The 23,355-nt window shown below is 31.9% G+C and overlaps 2 protein-coding genes and 1 long non-coding RNA gene across 5 annotated transcripts; 2 read left to right on the plus strand and 1 right to left on the minus strand.

The window, feature by feature from the left end:
• Window positions 1-164: 164 nt before the first annotated feature.
• LOC133192604 (uncharacterized) lies at window positions 165-18,382 on the plus strand. 3 transcript variants are annotated; one of them, XM_061328598.1, is made up of 5 exons: window positions 165-227; window positions 2,692-2,760; window positions 8,295-8,360; window positions 8,484-8,549; window positions 18,157-18,382. In XM_061328598.1, exons 1-5 carry the CDS (start codon window positions 177-179, stop codon window positions 18,241-18,243), a joined length of 339 nt encoding a protein of 112 aa, XP_061184582.1. In that variant the 5' UTR covers window positions 165-176; the 3' UTR covers window positions 18,244-18,382. The 3 variants fall into 3 exon arrangements, with proteins under 3 accessions (XP_061184582.1, XP_061184583.1, XP_061184584.1); XM_061328599.1 differs by having other exon boundaries at window positions 18,160-18,382; XM_061328600.1 differs by lacking the exon at window positions 8,295-8,360.
• Window positions 11,945-15,293, plus strand: LOC133192343 (uncharacterized). Its single transcript, XM_061328361.1, has 2 exons — window positions 11,945-14,059; window positions 14,615-15,293. The coding sequence occupies exons 1-2, from the start codon at window positions 12,036-12,038 to the stop codon at window positions 15,291-15,293; spliced, it is 2,703 nt and encodes a 900-aa protein (XP_061184345.1). The 5' UTR covers window positions 11,945-12,035.
• A 2,354-nt stretch (window positions 18,383-20,736) lies between the features above and the next one.
• LOC133192605 (uncharacterized) lies at window positions 20,737-22,563 on the minus strand. The gene is made up of 2 exons (XR_009721836.1): window positions 22,397-22,563; window positions 20,737-21,070 (listed from the first exon to the last, which is right to left on the minus strand). It is a non-coding gene; the product is annotated as an uncharacterized LOC133192605 (long non-coding RNA).
• Between the last annotated feature and the right edge of the window lie 792 nt (window positions 22,564-23,355).

Here is a 23,355-nt window from a genome sequence, read left to right on the forward strand (position 1 = left end):
CAAGATTTTTACTCCGTAGAAATCAATTTTCCTATTAAGATAAATAAAGAGTGCACCCTCCCTGGTTTCGCCCAACATCCCGTACGCATCGAAAGCGACTTTTTGCAGCTTTTGGCCTACCGAAACATCCCGAAAGTTTGCGCATGCGCGAAATGCGGAAACCCTCTTACTTCAACATGGCTGTAAGAAGATGCGGCTTTGCACTTCGGTGTATTGTTTTTGCTGTGGTAAGCTTAGTTTTCTCCCCAGTACTTAAAATATGATAAAAATTATAAAACTTGGATGCATCTTTGATATTTTTTTGCAAACTTTAGTTAATGATTCATTGAAAAAACACAAACAATTGAGCAGTTTCTCCGTACTCTGTGAAGGTGCTTTATCAGAAATGAATGAAGTAGGCCTCATATTATCATTAAACATTATGCTTGTGCCTTATATAATTAAAATAATAAGAAATGATATTTTTTCCAATATTTAATCATATATCTGCAATTAACATCAGCTTTGTTTGGAAATCACCATTTGCCCAAGGTCATTGCTTGACATTGTATGCAACTTTGTCTCTGTCAATGTCAATAGTCGGTTCTATTAAAAAAAAATTGTTTGAATTATTCACAAAGACATTTTAAGTGTTTAAGAAAAGTGTTCTTATTATCAATACATGCTTCTATCAAGTTATTCAATGAATTCAAAATATTACCCACTGAATTTTGTATGGAAAAATTTAAAGACCAACACTTTTCAGGTCAACCAAGTGAATTTTTTAATTGGTAGAATGAGATATGATTGTGCCCCCCTCCCACCCCTAAAAAAAGGAATTGTGAGAGAACTACAATTTAAAATATTTTTTTAAATGTTGTGAAAATAACATTGATTTTTTTCTGAAAGGAAGTGGGAATGGTAGGCCACTAAAAATTTGCAAGTACCCTATACCTTTTAGCCAGCTGATATCAGGATTGTACCAACTAAGTATTCCTTTTTAGAAAAATTCAGTAACATATTTAACTTAAATCCCATCCATGTGGTGCCTCCTATTTTTGTCCACGTCTTTGTAGATGTTGCATGTTATAATCATTTTGAAAGCCCTGGCATTTAGTTTTATTTTTTTAAGGCTTCATAATCAGGGATGGGGTCAATAATTACAATTGCTTTGACTTTTTCTTCAATTAAATTACAATTTAATTACATGCTTTATAAGATATAAGACATGTAATTAATTACAATTACTTTGAAAGAGTAATTAATTAATTACAAATTACATTTTTATTTTATTCAATTTTTCAAAATCCTTATGAATGATTATAGATGTACGAAACACCATTGTACAAGCTCATGCAGCCTCTGTACAAACAATACAAAAAGTAAATATGACTTTAGAAATTGTGCATCTTTATGGTGTTATAACTTTCATTTTCAAAACATTCAAGAATTACCTGTGATCAGTTAGACACTGTTTCCTCCACAAAAAACCTACATGTACACAAATTGCATGCCTTGTGAGACTTATTTAGAGTAAATGATTTAAATGAATAAACGAGTAACTGAAACTCCTCAGATTATGCTCAATTATAGATAATCTGAATTTCCTAATTTGCTTTTAATGTTGAACATTTTTATTTCTGTATAATATTTGGATGTAACTTTTTCAGATACAAATTCCAAAACTTTATTCATAAAATAATTATTGAATTGAAAGTTATACTTTTCTAAAGCTAGTGGAGCAATTTTAATTTAAATAACCACCTCTATTGTTCTTATCTTCCAAATCGTGGACTGAATGTCTCTTTTTAGGGTTGATTTGTTTTGATTGCAATTTTCAGCAGTTATCTCTAGCCAAAAAGAGAGATCTTAATGACACACACAGTCCTATTCTTTTAGAATTAATATTATTGATCAAACAAAAATGAATGAAATGTTTCATAGCTAAATAGATAGGTTGTACAAAATTGAAAATCTGTTCAATTAGGGAATAACTGTCCTCTAATTTAGTATTTGTGACTGTTAATGCAGATTTAACAGTCGCAAACTGAGTTTTACCGGCACATGTAAGCGGAGCTGGTAAAACAGATGTTTATGACCATTAAATCAGCATTAACGGCCAATCAAAATGTGTTTTACAAAACAATTGCATTAGAATTACAAATTACATCCAACTACTTCAAAAAATGTAATTATTTATGGTCAATAACAATTACTTTTTTCAATTATCCCATCCCCAGAACTTCATAATAAGAATTTCTGATTCATCTAATATTAATTTCATACTTAAGTTAGTGGTTGTTTTTTGCATTTCAGGCCTAGTGGTGATTTCAAGGAAAGGGGGGGGGGGGATTAAATCATTTTATTTGAACCTGATAAGGACTTGAAAATGTTATAGGCAAATATGAATTTCTTTATATTTAATCTTTATAGCATATTAAACCCCATATGGGCCAAGCAATACAGTTAAATAAAAAAACAAGGAAGAATGTTCATAATATACATAACACATAAGTAATTTACTTCAATTCTTATAATGACATGTTTTAACCTTTGATAGATTGACTTACAACCAGTTGTCATAAATAATCCGAAAAAAAATTATTTTACAACCTCTGAAAGGGACAAGTTATTAGTAGGCAGCTAAAAATCGAGGCTTATTTTTAGAGTTTCCATTTCTCAATTTCCTATATTGCATTTTTTTAATTTCAGATGACAATGTATTCCATATATGGAATGATGGAGGATGGATTTGACCCTTTAGGTCAATTTGGTGTCCCAGTAAGTTGCTTCAAATTTATACAGTCAGACAAGACATATATATTTAAATATGCATTCCAAACTTTTTAGGTCACCTGAGTAACTCAGGTGACCTATTGCTATTTGTTTTCGTCCGTCGTCGTGCATCCTCAGTTGTCCGTTGTGCTTCATCTGTCTTGTGTTAACATTTGAATATTTTCAGCTTCTTCTCTGAAACCGCTGAACCAATTTCAGCCAATTTTAGCATATGGCATCTATGGGTGAAGGGGAACAAATTTGTGAATTTCATGGTTTCTGCCCCCCTGGGGCCTGAGAGTGGGGCAAAAATCATCATTAAATTAATGCAATCTTTTAGAATCTTCTTCTTTACTCCTGAACGTCAAGTAGTCAAACTGTTGGCATGATTGTAATAAGCATTGAGCCTCTACCAAAATTGTGAAATTCATGGCCCCTGGGTCAGGGGTTCTGGCACTAGGGCGGGGCTCTAATAATTATACAATTCTTTGAAAAACTTCTCCTCTGCTCCTGGGTAAGCAAATGAACTAAGTACATAGTTATGATGAGGAAGAGTGCCTCCTTTCAAAATTGTGAATTTCATGGCCCCTGGGACAGGGGTTCTGGTGCTAGGGCGGGGCTGTAATGATTATATAGTGAAAATGCATTAATTCTTTGAAAATCTTCTCTGCTCCTGGGTATTTAGCAAATGAACTAAGTACATAGTTATGATGAGAAAGGGTGCCTCTCTAAAATTGTGAATTTCATGGCCCCAGGGTCAAGGGTTCTTGTGCTTGGGTGGGAGTCTATTGATTAATTAGCAAAAATGCATTAATGCTTTGAAAATCTTTTCCTCTGCCCCTGAGTACTAAGCAAACAAACTAAATGGAATAATATCAGTGTAAATGTATTAAATAAAATTATGAGTAAATGTGCCTTTTCTTTGCTTCTGAGTATCTAGGAGGCAAAAAGAGTACACAATTGTAATAAGTGAAGCAAACGAGAGTTACTCTCCTTTGCTAGATGTTGTTAATCAAGAAATCCTTGTATATAATTTAATTAACAGGTTATTTGATTGAATGAGAATACAAGAAAGAATGTTATATATTTAGAAACGAAATAAAAATTAATGTTTGGTTTAAATGAGTAAAGCATTCTCAAAGTCAGATTCTTGCCTGGAAAGCAATATAAAAGATTGACATAAAGATTATTTATATATATTTAGCAAAAATTGTAATTGTACATAGTATGTTTACACTGTGGTGTTCTGTTTGACAGTAGATGAGTTGTTGTCACTGGTAGAGTCATGGTTGACAAGAGACTTGACGAAGTTGTTTTATACTTTATCAAAGTTAATAAAAAATCACAGAGAGTCAGGGTGACTTATTGTAATTTGTGACAGTGGCAAATAGCCATGTTGTATAACCAAGTCTATATGTACTGAATTGTATCACTAAGCAAGTGACAAAAACATATCTGTATATATTGAATACCTTACACAATAGGCAAGTGTTCATTATATATGAAACTACGAAGTGTCGCGTTTGATCTGATGATCCGCGCCTGTCAACGAGACGTGATATGGCCCTTCTGATCAAGTTACTGTTATAATGATAAATTTATTATATACCCCTTTACAACTAGCAAAATATAATAAAAGGAAACTTTTTGGATCAATTCCATAACTTTTATCCATTGAACAAACCATTTTGTCAAGAAACTTTTAGATGCTCGAGAATAAAAACGTCATTTATCTGTGTACATGTACTACGTCATCAGTTTCAGAGAGGGGTGATATATATGGATTCAGAAAACCACAGTGTGGTGATCCGGAACATCGGATCGTCACGTGATTGCATAAATTCAACAATAATTTAAACTGAGTGACAAATATTTGGGTATATAATAAGTACTGTTATTTGTATATTTTGCATTGTATGATCCTAAGAAGATCACTCGGGTCTATCACGTTACAATAAGCAAGGGTAATTTTACCAGATTTTCAAAATTCTTGGGCAACATTGCTTCATCTATTAGTTAATTTTGTTTTATACTTTTATGGACCCTTTACAGTCTTGTATTATACTCAGGTGACCATTAAGGCCCTTGGGCCTCTTGTTTCCTTTATATAAAGAAACTACATTTCATGTTTTGATGCAATTCAAACTTGATGTGACATTATTAATATACTAGTATACAAGTTGACAATAATAGTAGAAATCTGAGAAAACAACTTTCTTTTGTTTTTTAAAGACTTCTTTGCATCAATGTGCATACTGTTTTGGCTTTATATGAACCATATGTCATATATCTAGTTCTCCCTTGAATCAGAAATGATGATATAAATATTTTAAGATTGATTAAGAGTTGAAAAGGTTGTGCATCTTAAAATTGACTAGTAAGCTCTGTGGTTGAATTAGCTATACCAGTTTAGCTTATTTTGCTACTCAAAGCACATTGATTAACTATTTTTAATCATACTGTTTTCTGAAATGTGCAGTTTTTTCAACATGGATACAAGTCATACATTTTCAGCTTCTTAAAACAATGCATGAAAAAAAACTGCTTTTCAAATACTGTAACTCTTTCCAAGTACTTGTGATCATAAGTTTTTAGCTCACTTGAGTTTTTCTGGTTTTCTGATCACATTTTGTCTGTCATCCATCTGTCCGTCTGTAAACTTTTCACATTTTTGTCTTCTTCACTAGAACCACTGGGCCAATTTTAACCAACCTTGCCACAAAGCATCTTCAGGTAAAGGGGATTCAAGATTGTTCAAATGAAGGGTCACACCTACTTTCAAGGGGGGATAATCAAGAACTACTGAAAATTTGGTGATATCATTTCAAAAAAGTCTTTTCAAGAACCACTGACTGGTCCCAAAAAGTTGAAACTTTCTTTTACATAGACTTAGTGTAGATTCAATTTTGTTCAAATTATTACCCACTGGGGTAGGGTGGGGCCACATATGGGGATCCAAAGATTTACATAGAAAAATGCAGGGGAATTTTTCCATCATAAATCTTCTCAAGAACAGCAATGGCATTATTGTCCCCCGTTTTCGCAAAAGGGATCTTGGGGACATTAAATCTCATTTGTCTGTCAGTCTGTCTGTTTGTCAGTCTGTCCATCTGTCATAATATTGAATAAATTTAACCTTGATCATAACTTTTGAATAATAAGAGATAGGGCTTTCATATTTCACATGTACATAACCTGTAAGAACTTTCTAAATATACAATGATCTTTGAACCCATGCCCATGACCTTGAAGTTTGACCTACTTTTCAAAAAATTTAACATTATTTTAAATTGATCATTTTGAAAGAGAAAAGATAGGGCATTCATATTATACATGTATATTACCTGTGACAAGATCTTTCTAAATATATCATGACTTTTGACTCTGTGACATTGACCTTGAAGTTTAACCTATTTTTCAAAAATGTTATATTTCTTAATAACTTTTGATTGAGAAGAGATAGGACTTTCATATTTGATATGTACGTTATCTGTAACAATATGTTTCCATGCATGCTATGATTCTTTACCCCTTGACCTTGATGTTTTACCTCATTTTCAAAAATTTTAACTTTGGTGATTACTTTTGAATGACATATAATAGGGCGTGCATATTTGAAACAATATGTCATAAATAATGGTATCCCATCCACTAGGACACAGAAAGTAGGGGACCACAATTCTTTGAATTTGCTTGTTAGTCATTTTGATATGGAAACATATAGTGTAGATTCAAGTTTTTTATGCCCTGCCATGAAATAGTGTTTGTCATGTCTGACTTCAATTAAATGTCATATGCTGATACATACTGATGTAAGCTTTTCAACTGCATCAATCTTTTAGACCTTGACCTTTCCTTTGACCTTGACCTCTCTTTTCTTAAATAAGTGTTAAGCTCAGATTTAAATAAATCATTCAAGATATTTTTATCAAACCTAGTATGCTGACATGTATTAGTGAGAGCTATTCAACTGCATCGAAAACTTTCCACCTTGCACTTTCCTGTGACCTTAGACCTACCTTCTCTTCAAATTGTATTTTGCTTAGTTTTAAAGAAACAATCTAAGATATTTTATGTAAGCATGCACTTATACATAATTTGGTGAGAATTTATCATCTATATCCAATTTTTTTTTAGATTTTAGTTTCAATTTTAAAGAAACTATAGCTATTCAAGATATTCTCATCAAACTTCATACATTTGGCGGGGCATTTATGTCCTATGGACATATTTCTAGTTTTCAAATCATGACCTCTGAGGATAGGGTCAGGCCACAATAAGGGATCAAAGTTTTATATAGGAATAAAAGGGAAAAAAAATCTTCAAAATTCTTCTTTTCAACATGTTCAAGAACAACAAAAGCATGATTAAAATGAAAACATTCTCAAGAAGTATAGATTCAAGTTTTTACAAATCATGACCCCATGGGTTAGGGAGGGGCCATTTTTTTCCTGCCCCTATTTGCCATCCACATGGAAATGCAAATTTTAAAACCATTTTATACATCTACAGGACAAAATCAATCATCTTCCAAATGATCATGATTTAAGGCTAATGCATAAAATAGAAGGGAGGTTCTGGAAACCAGGGTATTTAAACATGTTAAATATTTTTAAAAAAAATTTGACCCCCATTTGACCCCTAGGGTGAAAATGAAAATTCCGAAACCTTACTGCACATCTACATGACACCACTAACCATCTCCCAAAAGATGATTAGGCTACTGTGTAAAATGTAAGAGGAGTTTAAGAAAGAAGAGTGTGACAGACGGACGGACGGACGGACAGACATGAGTAACAACAATATACCGAACTTTCTTTAGAAAGTGCGGGTATAATTAAACACATCACAGGTCAATATTGTCTTTTAAAATTAAATTTCATGTCTTTTCATGCACAACTCAAGTGGTATTTTATGAAAGTCCATATTTAAAACAGAGAATTTCATGAAATGCTTGTTTTGTATTAACACAGAAACTGATTACAGTGACAAAACGAAGAAATTTCAGAATTCCCAATTTTTTTTTTTCTTCCAAAACAAAAAAAAACTTTAGGATCGGGTGCAAAAAAATGGGTCGGTCGGGTAGCAGGAAACAAGACTATTTTTAATATTTTTGGCCTTATGGAAGTCTATCAACTTGTATATTTCCAGCCTAAATAATAAAAATGCCAGGGTAAAAAAAATTTCAAATAATCTCAGTCACATACAATACCATAACCAAATTCTTTCCATTTTGCCTCAGTCAATATTGATAATTTTCTGGTGAATAACCAAAGATATTAACCATATAAAAAGTCCATAATTGTAATATTTTTAGTGGTACATAAAACTACAATCTTTGTTCTGAATATGGTGACAATTCAGACATAAATGCCCTCTGGTTTCTGAAGCAGAAACTCATATAACTTTGGTAACTGTTAAATTCATTCTTTAAAATTAGGCTAAAGACAGGTTATAATGTAGAAATAAGCAATGATAAACTATGAAAAATTATATCTGATTGAATTTCTAAGTTTTCATGCATCAGTACTCGATTTTAGGAACCAGTCAGAATACACATACCTGGACAGCCGGAAACAGAAGAGATACCTCCCATTCAGAATTCAGTAAGTTTTGAAAAGTTGCTTTTGTTTTTTATTTTATTACAAATTAATTTTGGGGTGATAAACTACCAAGAATTAATATTTTTGTGAATTTCTAAGTTTTCATGCATCAGTACTCGATTTTAGGAACCAGTCAGAATACACATACCTGGACAGCCGGAACCAGAAGAGATAGCTCCCATTCAGAATTCAGTAAGTTTTGAAAAGTTGCTTTTGTTTCTATGCCCTGCCATGAATATAGACAGGGCACATAGTGTTTGTCATGTCTGTCTTCCATCCTTATGTCTTTCTGTCACTATGCATTTAGCTCAGTTTCAAAGAATTTATTTAAGATACCTTTTCAAACTTCATACACTGATATATTGATAAAAGCCATTTTGGTTCATCAGCAGTTTCTGTCCTTGATACAAATTGATGACAACAATTCAACTTCATCAACATTTTTTGACCTTGACATTTACTTTGACCTCACTTTTCTTAAAGATATACACGCTATAACTTGCGTCAGATAAAAATAAAGTTGTTATTTATTTTGTTTGCCAAATAAAGTTACGAAAATACTGTAAATTAAACAATTAAAAATGAACGTGTTATAAAGATCTCAAATTATAATTATTTATTGTCCTACTAGCAAAGCAATGCCTCTATATTTAAAATCATGCATCACGTGACACTGTCGCTACTTTTAGAACGATAAACAAAAATGGCGTCAAGAAAACGAGGTAGGCTGTTTGGTATACAAATAACTTTTGAAATGGATGACACATGTGTAATGCTTAAAGATACTTATCCTTTAAAACAACTAGTATTAACCATCTACTCTGTAATGAAAGATATTGACCTTTTACTCATGATTGTAGTCAAAATGCAACGTAGCTCGTCGTCTATGATTTCCCGCAGACATGCGTGTCTATATACTGTTTACGCACTTCTTTCATCAATATTCATGAAAAGGCTGAATTCTTAATTGCAGATCTTGCTTAATTGTTTTGTAATTATAATGACTTACTTAGTAAATCTTTGTGTAAAGTATTATTTTTTATTACACACTATGTTTCTCAAGTCATTTAATCATTTTGTTTCACTTATAAAAAAAGGTTGCATTTATATAGCATGTATATCTTTAAATTAGGGAATAACTATAATCTCATTTGGTACTTGCAACTGTTAATGCTGACTTAATGGTCTCAAATATCCTTTTTACTGACTCAGCTCTCAGTTAAAAAAAAACCAAACTAAAATCTTATCAAATCTGTATGCTTATACTGTATATAAACTAGATGAGAGCTGTTTAACTGCATTAACATTTTTTGACCTTGAACTTTCCTTTGATCATGACCTCACCTTTCTCAAATTTGTTTTCTGCTCAAAAAAACTATCCCAGATATTTTTTATGCAAGTTTTTGCACTGATACAATATTTGGTGAGAATATATCAACTATGTTCATTTTATTTATCCTGAACTTCCCAATGACCTTTGACTTGACTTTTTATTGTGTATTAAACTAACTTATAAAGAAACCATTATGGTATTTTCAACAAAGTCTTGCACTAATACAAATTTTCATGTTGCATTATTAATAAACCCTGGGCGAGGCATTTATGTCCTATCAACATATTTCCAGTTTTATCTAATCACAAATTAAAGTGTCATGAAATATGCCTATGTGACAATTAATTGTGTGTGATTGACACACCAATAACTCACACAAAACCTGAAATATTCCTTAATTATACTACATGAGAAATGATTACTTAATTTATTCTAATTTCTAAACCAACAACTAGCAATTTTTTTTTAAATTGCTTTTTTTCGAACAAGAGAAAATATCTCAATTTTGTTTCTTATGTTTTTTTTTTCCTTTTTTATTTATTATTTTTTACAAATTACTTGAGCTGTGTTAAAGCAACTTCCTAAAAAATAAGTACTAATTAAACCAGTAAATATGGGTAGTGTTTCGGCAGTCTATGACATGGGTTCAATTCCCATCGCTACCAGGCAGCTAGTTACTTTTCAATATTTAACTTTAAGTTACAATTTTATGCATGATTTTATCGATAAAGTGGTGATGGCTACTAATATGTTTAGGACTTCCTATATTTAGAATTATTTGTTTTATACTTAGTCGTTTGCTAGGGGATATAATACACACAAGCTAGATAAATATACAGTATTTCACTGAAGCTTTTGATTTTTTTATTGTAGCATAATTTTACTCTACCAACTATAGTTTTACTCTTCTTTTGCCTTTCATTCAACTGCTTTATCAGTCAAGGGCACAATGGAAACAAGTTACTGTAAAAGTATTAAATGCTATAATTTTGGGTTATCTGCCCCTGATTTTGGTTTTTAGCTCACCTGAGCAGAGGGCTCAAATGGGCATTTATGACCACAATTTGCCCTGCTTTCTTCAGCCTATCTGTCAACGTTTCACATTTTTAACTTTTGATGAAAAACAACTTAGCCATTTTCAACCAAATTTAATCAGAGCATCCTTGGATAAAAGGAATTAAAATTTTGGGCCATCATCATCACTTCCAAAGGGATATATATATATATAAGAATTTGTGAAAAATTAATGACATCTTTTAAAAATCTTCTTTAAGAATCAAAGGGTCAAAAGATTTGAAACTAGTGATGGGAAAGTGGAAAAAATCAGATTATAATCGGTTATAATCAATTTTTTTAACTTTAATGAAATAAATATAAAAAACTTATAATTATTCAGATTTTTAAGTTCAGACTTTTACAAAAAAAATCATTTAAATATAACATTCAAAAATGTTTATTAATTTTTGGTTTAAATCAGTGGATATTATTATTTCTTTACTTTAAAAAAATCTCTAAAATATATTGAATGAGATTTTATACAATTATTTTTTTAAAAAAAAATCTCATTATATATATTGAATGGGAATATTACTGATATTTGTCCAACCTTGCATTACATGTATTTATTTCTTGGAATTACAAGTTTTAAAAGCAGTTATCCAGAAATTGAACTTGTATTCCTGATTATACTTATGTTTACAGATGCCTTGTACTAAAAGGGCTTTCTCGTGTATAGTAAAACCTTGTAATAGGTCAATTTTCTGATATATATTCAATCATGGTGTAAAAATATCAATGTGGAATGGATACCTTCAATATTTTGAATATTCAAAATTTCTTAAAACTCTTTGCACTTGGATATGGTAATAAGTATTGCAATAATATTTTATGTTCTTGATGTCAGTGACATTTATTTTGTATTCAATTAGTCACATCCAAGAGCTCCTAACAACCGACAATCAGCCCATCACTAGTTAAAACTTATTTGATTTCAAGCTTTACTTAATAGTGTAGAATGAAATAACTAATTGACAGGGTAGTGTGAGGCCACATTATGTGATTTAAGATTTACATAATAAATATATAAGGAAAAATCGGCCTATGAAGAATAGCAGAACCATAGGGATTCGGGGGAGACTTGTAGCCTCTCAATTGATTTTTGGCAAACTGTATGGGATAATGTGTGATAACTGTATATGTATGTATTGTTTAGGAAATTGAGCCTCTTTTGATTCAATTTTGGCAGACATTTATTTTGATAAAGAAATAAAAGCTTCCATGTTTCAAAATTGTTACAGATTGCAGATCCAGTTCATTCCGTAATTGACCAAATCATTAATAATGAAATGCAACTTCAAATGGTAGATGATTTTGATTTAGAAATTACACGTCAAAATGAATATTTAGGAGTTTTTGGGCTTTTCAGGCAACCTATCATAGGGGATGGAAATTGTTTATTTAGAGCAATAAGTTTATCATTGTTTGGAGATCAAGACCACCACCTCGAACTTAGAGAAACAGCTATCAATGAAATTCAACAAAATTTAAATGAATTTAGGATGTCTTTCTATCATGATAGTGATAATATGCCAATGACTGACCAAGAAATTGAAATAGAATTAAATAATTTGAGGCAGTTTGGGACATATGCTGGTCAGGAATGCATTTTAGCTTTGTCAAGACACTTTCACATTAACATTTTGGTAACATTTGGTGGTGATATAGATAATCCAAATGTGGTCACTCATGAACACAACTTTGGTCAATCAGATTCGCAAATTCACCTGGTTTGGACAAGATTTGGGGGTGGGCATTATGAAAGTGTTTTAGAAAATCCTGCATTGCATATTAATGAACAATCGCAAAATGACTTATCTAAATCTAAACCATCTAGTAAATATGTATGGAAAGAAAATATGTATTGTAGGAAATATGACTTGTATAATCTGGTAAATCAAAAGACACAGCAGTCAGGTGATTACATAAAAAATATACATTCTTATGGAAAAGAAAAAGAACCTGAAGTCAGTGAAAAAAATCAGTGTAGTCAATGTAAAAAAAAATTCTATGATAGGTCAACTTTACTTAGACATAAAAAAAAAGTGCATGAAAAAGAGAGTAAAAATCATGAAAATAGGGTGTCATGTTTTGTACCATCATGTGATTTAAATTTTTTTCATATAGAGAACCTAATTGAACATTTGATCAATGCGCACAGTGCCGATATTGAAATTGAAAATTTGGAATTTGAGAATATGGGGGCTTTTGATAAATTTAAGGAGGAGGAATCTTTACAAAAAAATACAAGGTTTGTTCTACACAGATCAATTAAAACAAATAAAGATGGCAGCAAAAATTTCATTTTAATTTGTCATAGAGATGGTAAAAAAAGATGTATAGATAAAACCGGAAAAAGAAGAAATAACAAGAAAGGTTCGTGTAAAATAGAAGGTCTTTGTTTGTCAAGAATGTCGGTATCTGTTGGGATAGATGGAACTGTCAAAGTAAAGTATATCAAATCGCATTCCCACTCCCTTGATTTTGGTCAAAGTAAATTTCTTCCCATTCCCGAAAATATAAAAAGTGAAATAAGTACAATGTTGGCCTTGAAAATTCCTATTAGTAATATTCTTGATAAAATAAGAGAAAATTTTTGTGATAGGGATAATCGTGAGGACATGAAAGGAATTAAACATTATCACTTAATTGATAGGAAGACAATTCACAATATTAAACAGAAAATAGTCGATTCTTCGGTCATTAAGCACAGTGATGATGCCACATCAACATTTTTGCGTGTAGAATCTCTTAGGAAAGAAAAATTTGATCCAGTTTTAATTTATAAACAACAAGATGTAGTGGACCAAACATTAGGACTTGATAAAGGGGATTTCATGTTGGCAATTATGACAAAACAACAACTTACCATGTATGAAAAATTTGCCCCCATTATTCTTTGTATGGATTCAACCCACAAAACCAATATTTATTCTTTTAAATTAATAACACTGTTAGTTCCAGATGAATTTAGAAATGGTTATCCCGTGGCATTTTGTATTTCAAACAAAGAAGATGAGAAAGCAATTAGCATTTTTCTTCAGTCAGTAAAAAACAGATCACCTCAGACAAAAGTAAAAATTATAATGACCGATGACGATAATTCAGGGTGGAATGCAGCTCAAAAGGTATATGGGCCTGATTTAAAACAATTTCTATGTATTTGGCATGTTCATAGAAATTGGAGGCGAAGAATCCAGCAACACATCAAAGAAAGTCAACTTCAAACTGAGATTTATTACCTATTATGTTCAGCTTTACAAACCAAATCGGAAAATTATTTTAATCAATATATACAAGGTTTAGTTAGGAAGTTAGGGGAGGTCAGCCCAGCTTTTTTGAAATATTTTCAGGATTTTTACCTTTGTAGAAAGGAAAAGTGGGCTATGTGTTTTCGAACTGCAGAATACTACAATGTAGACACAAATATGTTTCTTGAAAGCTTTCACAATCAGTTGAAAAATATTTATTTTGAAGGAAAACGAAATCGCAGAGTAGATGTGCTTGTAGAAACATTACTCCAGATTGAAAATAACCTCTTTTTCAAACATTTCACAAAGAAAACCTACAATTTACCATCAAAAGAAGATATTAAAGTTAATGACCGTCATGAAAATAGTTACAGCATTTCAGATTCAGATGTTTCACAAGTAAATGAAAAAACTTTTATGATAATCTCAAAAAATGGTACATGTATTTATACAATAGAAATTCATTTCCAAACCTGCCCAGAATCACAATGTGCAGTCAAATGCAAGAAAATTCCATGCATAAATTTATGTCGCCATCTCTTAATGTGCAACTGTCCTGACTATAGTCAAGGAAACATGTGCAAGCACACTCATAAAGTATTTTGTATCATTAACAGAAATAAAGAAACAGACATAGAAGGTCATCAGATACCAACTAGTAATGTCCAAGATAAGGTCCAAATTGTTAGTGCATCAATTACTTCACAATCCAAAATGACCAAAATCAAAGAAATTCAAGACAAATTAAAGATAATATCAGATCAGGTCCAAAATGACAAATCTGTTCAAGATCATAGGCTAGACAATGTGCTTCTTGCTTTGAACCATATCATATCTGCAAATGAGGGTTGCAAAAAAATATCAAGGTCATTCCTCCAGTTCTCAAAAACTGAAAAAATAACATCAAATGCCATTAATGAGAAACAACCAAGATTTAGGCGTACAGAAAAAACAGCTGGTAGAAAAAGAAAAGCACCTTTACGAAAACCATCTGAGGGTGAAAAAATAAAACTTTTAGAGAATTTGCAACAAAACCAGGATTTTGAAGGTGAAAACTCCATCTCTGATATGCAGAACTCAGATTCTGATCAAACATCAAGTAGAGATAATGAACAAGGTGCAAATTTACAAACATCTGAGTTAGGGCCATCTGTTGCCCCATATCCCCCACTAAGATTAGTTCATCCTTCTCAGCCAGCAAACTTACCCATACAAACAACTGAACCCTTATTCAATGTTTTTTCAACAACATGGTCTACCCTCGACATACAGAATACCCCCATCTTTGTATGGTAGAAGAATAACAGTTATCCAGAATAACCGAAAACAAGATATAATATTTCATGTTCCATCAGAAAAACCAGATGAAAGTCTTTGAGTGTACTCATTTTTTTTTTACCATAAACAACCAATTTGCATATGATTTGAATGTCAAGCAACTTGCATAGAAAATTCTACCTAACTGACAAACTTGCATAAGTGTGTAAACCTCCTCTTCTTCCATACTTTACCGTTTTCAAAGATATCATTTGCAATTCAAAAATGTAGATCTGTTGGGTCATTATTTCATAGTTGCATGTAAATTACAAATTGGTAAAGGGTTATGATTTTTTTTAATTCATTTTAAGTTTTAAAAGTTAGGATTTAGGTTATTACTTTTTTGGACATATCTAGTTGACAGCTGTAACTGGCATAAAGTCAGTCCAGTAGCAGATTGGCAATGGTAGATGGGCATTTCCAGCTTTGCCCTAGGCCAGTGTCTAGTTGCAGTTTGTCAGCTATCTAAAAGAAGAATACTGGGATGGGAGCAGGTGTGTAAGAGAGAATTTAACTAAGTAACATATTTATCTTGTTTATGATGGCTTTTATTTCCATTTTAATTTTTAAAAGTTAGGATTTAGGTTATTACTTTTTGGACATATCTAGTTGACAGCTGTAACTGGCATAAAGTCAGTCCAGTAGCAGATTGGCAATGGTAGATGGGCATTTCCAGCTTTGCCCTAGGCCAGTGTCTAGTTGCAGTTTGTCAGCTATCTAAAAGAAGAATACTGGGATGGGAGCAGGTGTGTAAGAGAGTGTCTAGTTGTAGTTTGTTAGGTCAGCAGTTAACTTCTAGCAGCATATTAGGAACATTACTCAGATTTTTATTATTGTAAGACTGGTCAGCATTTCAGATCTGTGACTAAGTTGTACACCACAGTCAGTCTGACTAAAGCCAGTCCCTACTATTTCACTTTGTTCGTAGAAGGAATGGAAATAGTAGGGGCTGGCTTTAGTCAGACCGACACCACAGTAACGGAAACATGATTACGGATACATATCTTCATCAAATCATATACCATAAGTTGTAAATTAGCATTTCATTATGTAGGAGAATAAGTATAAAGATGATTGTTTCTTGCAGTTTTATTTTTATTACACATTTCCTTGAGAATTTTAAGGAGTATCAACTCATATTCATTGATTATATTTACAGCTTAATTTGGATAAATTTAAAATTCTAGAACACAAATTTCTAATAATTCATTTATTTAAAAGAATTATAAAATAATTTGAGTTCTTACTCCTTGTTTCGTTATTGTTACCAAGATTTATTCTTTACTTGTTCTTCAGGCCCATTTTGAAGTTTAACTGAAATTGAATGCTTGATAATTTAGTTAAAGAGCATTTTCCATATTATGAGATTAGTCACTGAAAACATAATCTTTTATTTAATAATTTTCTGTTAAAATGATAACATAATTTTCTTTAAATAAGAATCATGATTTTTATTAGCTCACCTCAACGAAGTTGGGGGAGCTTATGTAATACCCTCGGCGTTGGTGTCCCAGGTTAAAGTTTGTGGAGCAGTTTTCTTTTTAAGTACTTCTATGCCCTATATTAATCAGAGATGCATTGAGGATGCTTCTAATGTGTTTCATTGTACCAGTCAAGGTTTCAGATGCTGCAATTTCAGCTGAAGAATGACCAGGTTAATGTTTTTGGAGCAGGTCAAAGTTTTTGGAGTAGGTTAAAGTTTTTGGAGCATGTCTCATTTCAAAGTAGCTACAGGCCCTTTAATGTTGACCAGACTTGCATGGATGATAATCTAAGGATGCACACTACTGTACTTGCTGGATCTGACCTACATTTTCCAGATGAGTGACCAGGTTAAAGTTTTTTGAGCAGATCTCATTTCCAAGTAACTACCAGTATAAGGCTTATCTGAACCACACTTGCATGGATGAAGCATCAAGGGACGAACACTCTCAAACTTGCTTTAGATGACTGGATTTTCTGGATGAGTGAATAGTTTAAAGTGTTTAGATAAGTCCATTCCCAAGTAACTGCAAGCCCCATCAGATCAAAATTGCATAAATGTTTCATCTAGGGGTGCACACTATTACATTATTACTTTAGTTTGGGACTTTGCCTTACTTAAAGAAAACATCATTGCGGTGAGCTCTGTAATCTCTGATTACCTCTGTTCTACTTTTAAAATAAATGACATTGATATTTATTAAATTTTTGATTTTTGAATACCCAAAGAAAAAAAAAAAAAAGAAAGAAAAAAAACAAAAAACAAAAACAAACTAAACAAAGCTAACGCTGTCAAAATATACTTTACCAAATAATATATAAAAAATAGAGGGTTAGTTCCAATGTAAGTCAATATCATACATCTTTATCAAAAAGAGCATATGATAATTTTCCAATGCATTGGTTTTTCTTAGCGTTAGTTTTGTTTTATTTTATGGGCCGAAACTTTCCTGGTGGTTTTAAAATGTGAAAAATTTTGTTTTGGTAAAAATTTTAAAGTAATATTAAATGATTCTTTTAATACACCAGGAAGGTATCAGGGAAATACATATCAATTTTATTTTAAACTTCATCAGATTGATCTCTTCCCTGACTGATGAGGCCCAAAGAGACAATCTGATGAATTGAACAAATGTGTGGCAGTCAGGCAGATTCATTTGCTGGTAAGCAGATACATGTTGCATGCCATGGTTGGTAAAGCACCTGATTACTTATTTTAAGGGTGGAGGGAGGGGGGGGGGTGTTCAAATTCTGGTCAAGTCTGTCACATTTTCTCTTTTATTGTTACATTTGCAAAGTATGCTGTGTATTTGTTTAAAAACCACAACTGTCTGTGTCAATTCTTTTATGTATTTTAAAGCAGATTTCTTCTGGCTACTTAGAGTACCGTATGAGGCCCAATTCAGTGCTTAGTCCATTGTATGATGATATATTGTACGAGTTCTAGTCAGTCCTCCAGCTTGCAGAAGAGATAACTGGTGGCATGCAGTGTGAATGACAAACCCCTCAAAGAACAGTCATATTGTACATGAAATTGATTATTCTGGCTGAGATCTTTGAATTCTTTCATTTTCTGCAATGATTTGTCTATACTATAATATGTAATATTAGGTATGTTTTAAGCATTTAACATGTTTCATACCTTGATTTTGCTAAAGTTTAGGACTTTCTGTGAGAAAAAAAATTTATGAAATCAAATCCTTTGAATGACATCCTTTTTATGACTATGAAATCTGTATTTTAATTTTTTGATCTGTGTGTTTTTTGCGGATTGGTAGGTAGGATTTTGAAGGATGGGTGGAAGGTAAACATAGAAAAAACTTGGAATGGCCTTATCATTATAAAAATCAATTATGACAAAAAGTGTCAATATCACTTACTGTAAACCAATTTTCGAAACCAGTTTCGCGACCTTTTTTTACTCAGTTATATTTCCTGTCGCGATGTGTGTAAAATAAAAAAATCAATACTTTTTACCATCTGTGTCTTTTTTTTTTCTATACAACCACTGCTTACTTTGACTGAAAACAGGTTCCCCAATAAATGAAACTATAATACTCAGTCATTACCCAAATATGACCATGTGCATTCCAACTTCTTTAAAAGCATCGTGAAGTCATCTATAGAAAGTTATTTGCCATGCTAACATAGTTTCAACTGCATAGATGGCCTAAATTTGTTGGAAAATAGCTCATATTGGAGGTCAAATTAAAAATGTATTTTGCAGAATAAACAAAATACATGACAACTTTCTTGAAACACAAGCAATTTCTGGGCTTAGGTCAAAAACACAGAGGCAAGCCACTCTTATCCTTGGCTAAATATTGCTTACATGTATATCACAGTAAATATGTATCTTACTTACATAACTGAGGCTATTACTCATAAGAGTAAGCATAGTATTAAATGATGATGGATCATGCATTCAACATACAGGGTGTTTCAGAAAACATGCAACTATTTCAAACTACTGAATTTCTCTATGATTTCAATCAATACCAGCCAACAACCTATCATTTTGAAAGGTATAATTTCAAGATTTATTTTTAAGAAAATGAAAATGAAAACAATCCCTCAAATAATTAATGAGTTACAAAAGAATTAAGAGAAGTTGTAAAATGTCATTTTGTTACAAAATATGCTTTAAATGGTGTTCCTTTTGTTGAATAAATAAATCTAATTATCTGATGTTAGATATTTCCTATAAGGCCATTCCAAGTTTTTTCTATGTTTAGCGTCCACGTGCGCCTAGGTTTTTGACACCTTATATCAGAAAAAACAAACAAAATCAGGATACCTGAAACTGATTATTCTAGTCAAAATCTTTGAATTCTGTCAATTTTTGAAATATTTGTCTACAATATGTCATGTTAGGTAAACTTTAAGCATTTAATATTCTGATTTTGCTTAAGAATAGATCTTTCTACGAGAAAATAGATTAATGAAATCAAATCCTATAATTGACCTTATTTTTATGATTATATATTCTTTGTTTTATTTTTTCTTTTGTGTGTTTTTTGCAAATAGGTAGGTAGGTTTTTAAAAGATGGGTGGACGCTAAACAGAGAAAAAACTTGGAATGGCCTAACTATAGCACAGGATTTCTGTGTAATCAGCTTTTAATTTATGGCCAAATTTTCTGTAGTCTGAGGTCCTATTTTATAAACGGTGTCCTTCAAATGTCCTTGGAAATAAAAGTAAAGGGGTTTTAATCAATACGTGAGTGTCAAAAAAAGGCAAACGTTAACATTATGGAATTGAAGAAGATGATGTTTTTGTCATCCACTGGCATTCAGTCCAGAACACACTATGAGGTATGTTGGGCACCTCATTTTTGCTGAAACCATGCATTTTCCACATCATTGGTTTTCTTCTGCAAAGGGTAGATCTTTCTTGTGAAACAATTTCAGGTATTTTTCAGAATAGACACATTCCATTTCGATTCTTGAAAGAAAAATGGGCCAGTTCAATGATTCCCCTTGTGCCAAGGACTGCCTTTGATTTTAGTCCTTAACCTTAGTCTTGTATTCCATTAACTTCCTTTTTTTAAACATTCTTTATAACTTCCATTTATTAGTATTTGAGTTCTGCTGGATTCCTTTTTTCATTGTTCTTCTCGCAAGAACCTGTGATGTGCTTTTATATACCAGTTTCAACACCTGCTAATTGTTTCTAGTAGATTCATAGGTAATTGTTTGTTTATAATGATGTCAGATATGATGTCACAACTAATTTAATTGATGTTTATTCCCCATATTTTTGTTATCAATAAAATCTTAGGCCTTTTTAGTATAATTTGGTATGAAACTTGTAAAAATTTCTGTTTGCATATCAACAAAGTAAGGGAAGTAAATGGTTGCATGTTTTCTGACACACCCTGTACATTACAAGTAAAATAAAAGAAAACTGTTATATAGCTTAAAAAATTCAAAACAGTATATGATGTTTACAATAATTTTATTACTTTCCTTTAAAAAAAACAAACATTTTATGTAAAGGTTAATCAGATGCCATTCCAAAATAAAGTTACAATTTATTACTTTGTATCAGAAAAGTCATATTTGCATATGCAATAATTGAAGCCAGTCAGGACAACACACCTCTTCTGTTCTCTTCAATATTCTTTAGGCAGGGAAAAACAATCAGGACACTGTCTTTTTCATCTGTGAGGTTAATTATCCCATTCAGGCATTGTGATAATGATATACCTCTTGAAAGTTGATGACATCTAAGGTGTTTGCACATGAACCAAAGACTTTGTTGAACATAGATTCCTTAAACATAAAACATAACAAATTAAAAAAAAAAAAATTATTAAACATTTGTATAGTAAGAATTTTAATATAAAATGTCAAGATTCATGGAAATTTATTTCTGAATATAAATTCATTCATGAAGAACATTTTGGTTAAGTTTAATGTTATGCAGTAAAACAAGCTTATATCACAGTGATTTTCATTCCCCATGACTTTAAATTATATTGTCAACTAAACAAATTGTCCATCCCTGGCACTTCATGATAAGCGTGTTTTACTGTAGTTAGCTTACATGTACAGAAACAAGATGTATCACAAAATTGCAGGGTTGTCTCTAAGAATTGCAATAGTACAGGATATTAAGAAAGCACAAGGGGTCTGTGATTCTTCCCCTATCATGTTCTTGAGGGGTAACAACAGGATAACTAAAGGATTACGTCATTATACATGGGGAAATTAACCGACCCCCCGGTTTCACTACAGACAACCCTGTAGCAGTATAAATGTATTACATTAAAATGCACTGGATGAATTATGCCAGTCACATCTACATGCTTGTGTGTATACGTACTATTTTAATATTGTTTATTAGTACTTAATCTCCTAAAACTCACGGAGGATTTCAACCAAAAAAAAAATTATCTTGACGAGATCAAAGCAAGGAGATAAATTTTTTTAAATTAAGAAATAAGGTATTTTTTGCGTTTTATTGGGGTGTAAATAAACTAAATACAGGTTAGCAACATGATCAAATCCCATAAAGCCCAAAGGGAGTTTTAACTTCAGCATATGAGATAATTTTTGTGCACTGCATAGTTAGGGCTGATTAATAAATTTGCCAAAAATATACACAATAACAATATCATGTGTTAACTTCTAAATGTTTTATTGAGGAGGATATACCCCTGTTTCAAATTTCCTTTTCAAACACTGCTATGGTCATAGATAACAAGAGGATGGCCTATTAATTTTGGAAATAAATATTTGCTAGGAAGTACTGAAAATAATTTGTCCTCAACTTCGTTGTCTGGTGATATTAACCCCCCCCCCCTTATAGGGTATGTTATGTTTTATTTATCATGCTGCCGCTGCTAAACTTTATCATCATTATTTATTATAAATAATATTTGTCTATAAATACAATGTTATTACTTCGCCTCTGTCAATATTGATATTTTTTTTGGAGAATAACAAACCATATTCATTACCGAAAGAGTCCATAATTGTATAATATGTGTATTGAAATATTTCGCCTTAAACATAATAAAATTAGTTTAATAATATGCTTATATCAAAATTTTCATTTATTTACATGTAGTCAATACTATATAACTTACTACTTACATACAGTAATTGGCAATAACCTTTTTGTCGTACTGGAGGGGAAAATTTTCCTTGTTTACGTTACACAGGAAGAAGGTGACTTCTGCGCATGCGCAGTGAGGTGAGTCAATGTTCCGATTGCAACCACATTCGGGATGTTTCGGTAGGCCAAAAGCTGCAAAAAGTCGCTTCCGTACGCATCCATGACTGTACCTGCTCACTAATATCAAAAACGGAATGTCAGAGCAAGATTTTCCGGATTGTTCAACATATTAAACTATATGTTGTTAATTAATTAAGGACATTGGCAAGTCAAGGTTTTCCGGAAAAAGAAGGTTTAATACATGGGTTTTTTCACTTATAAAATAGTGATTGAGAGTGATCTCCCGTGTAGAATTCGTATGTTACAGAGGTAAATAAAAGCACGTGTACTTCCTTAACGGGTAGAATCATCTATACAGCAAGAAAGAAAAGTCGTAATGGCTTTGTTGTACATTGCATTCAGGGACAAAGAGCCAACAGGTCGACATTAACGTTAGTTATGCTCAGTGTGCTGGGAAGAGCAAAGATGTGACATATTCTGAAAGGTAGGCCGACTGAGAACAGTTCTTAGCTAGGTTGTGTGAAGGAAGCTGCGTTTAGTAACTACGAATAAAAAATAAAAATAAAACAATGCCAATATTTTTGTTACAATGTGTTTCAATCAATTCAGTCAACTACATGATAAAAACAATCAACCAGTCTCTTGGTCAATTTTAGCTGTTAAGGGAAGCAACTCAGAAATAATGATTGGTGCCGGTATATCCATGTCTTGTTCCGATATATATTTTTTCAGCGAAAATTTTTTAGAAGTCATAGGAAATGAAGATACAATAATGTATATAATACAAAAACTGTATGAAATAAGTGGGTTTTGTGAAAATATTATGGTGAAAAATTATGTAGGTTCCTTTTATCAACATTTTACATAGGAAATGCAT

This window comes from Saccostrea echinata, unplaced genomic scaffold (assembly GCF_033153115.1).
Source record: "Saccostrea echinata isolate AGI-Se365-2 ecotype Australia unplaced genomic scaffold, CSIRO_AGI_Sech_v1 ptg000025l, whole genome shotgun sequence".
In the NCBI taxonomy this organism is placed as follows: Eukaryota; Metazoa; Mollusca; class Bivalvia; order Ostreida; family Ostreidae; genus Saccostrea; species Saccostrea echinata.

Excerpts from the sequence above, each read along its gene's own strand:
- LOC133192343 (XM_061328361.1), top strand. The coding sequence starts at position 12,036 with ATGCAACTTCAAATGGTAGATGATTTTGATTTAGAAATTACACGTCAA. Across the intron at positions 14,060-14,614 it reads ATACAAGGTTTAGTTAGGAA|AAATAAAGAAACAGACATAG; the intron begins GTTAGGGGAGGT and ends TATCATTAACAG.
- LOC133192604 (XM_061328598.1), top strand. The coding sequence starts at position 177 with ATGGCTGTAAGAAGATGCGGCTTTGCACTTCGGTGTATTGTTTTTGCT. Across the intron at positions 228-2,691 it reads GGTGTATTGTTTTTGCTGTG|ATGACAATGTATTCCATATA; the intron begins GTAAGCTTAGTT and ends TTTTAATTTCAG. Across the intron at positions 8,550-18,156 it reads TAGCTCCCATTCAGAATTCA|CAGATTTCTTCTGGCTACTT; the intron begins GTAAGTTTTGAA and ends TGTATTTTAAAG.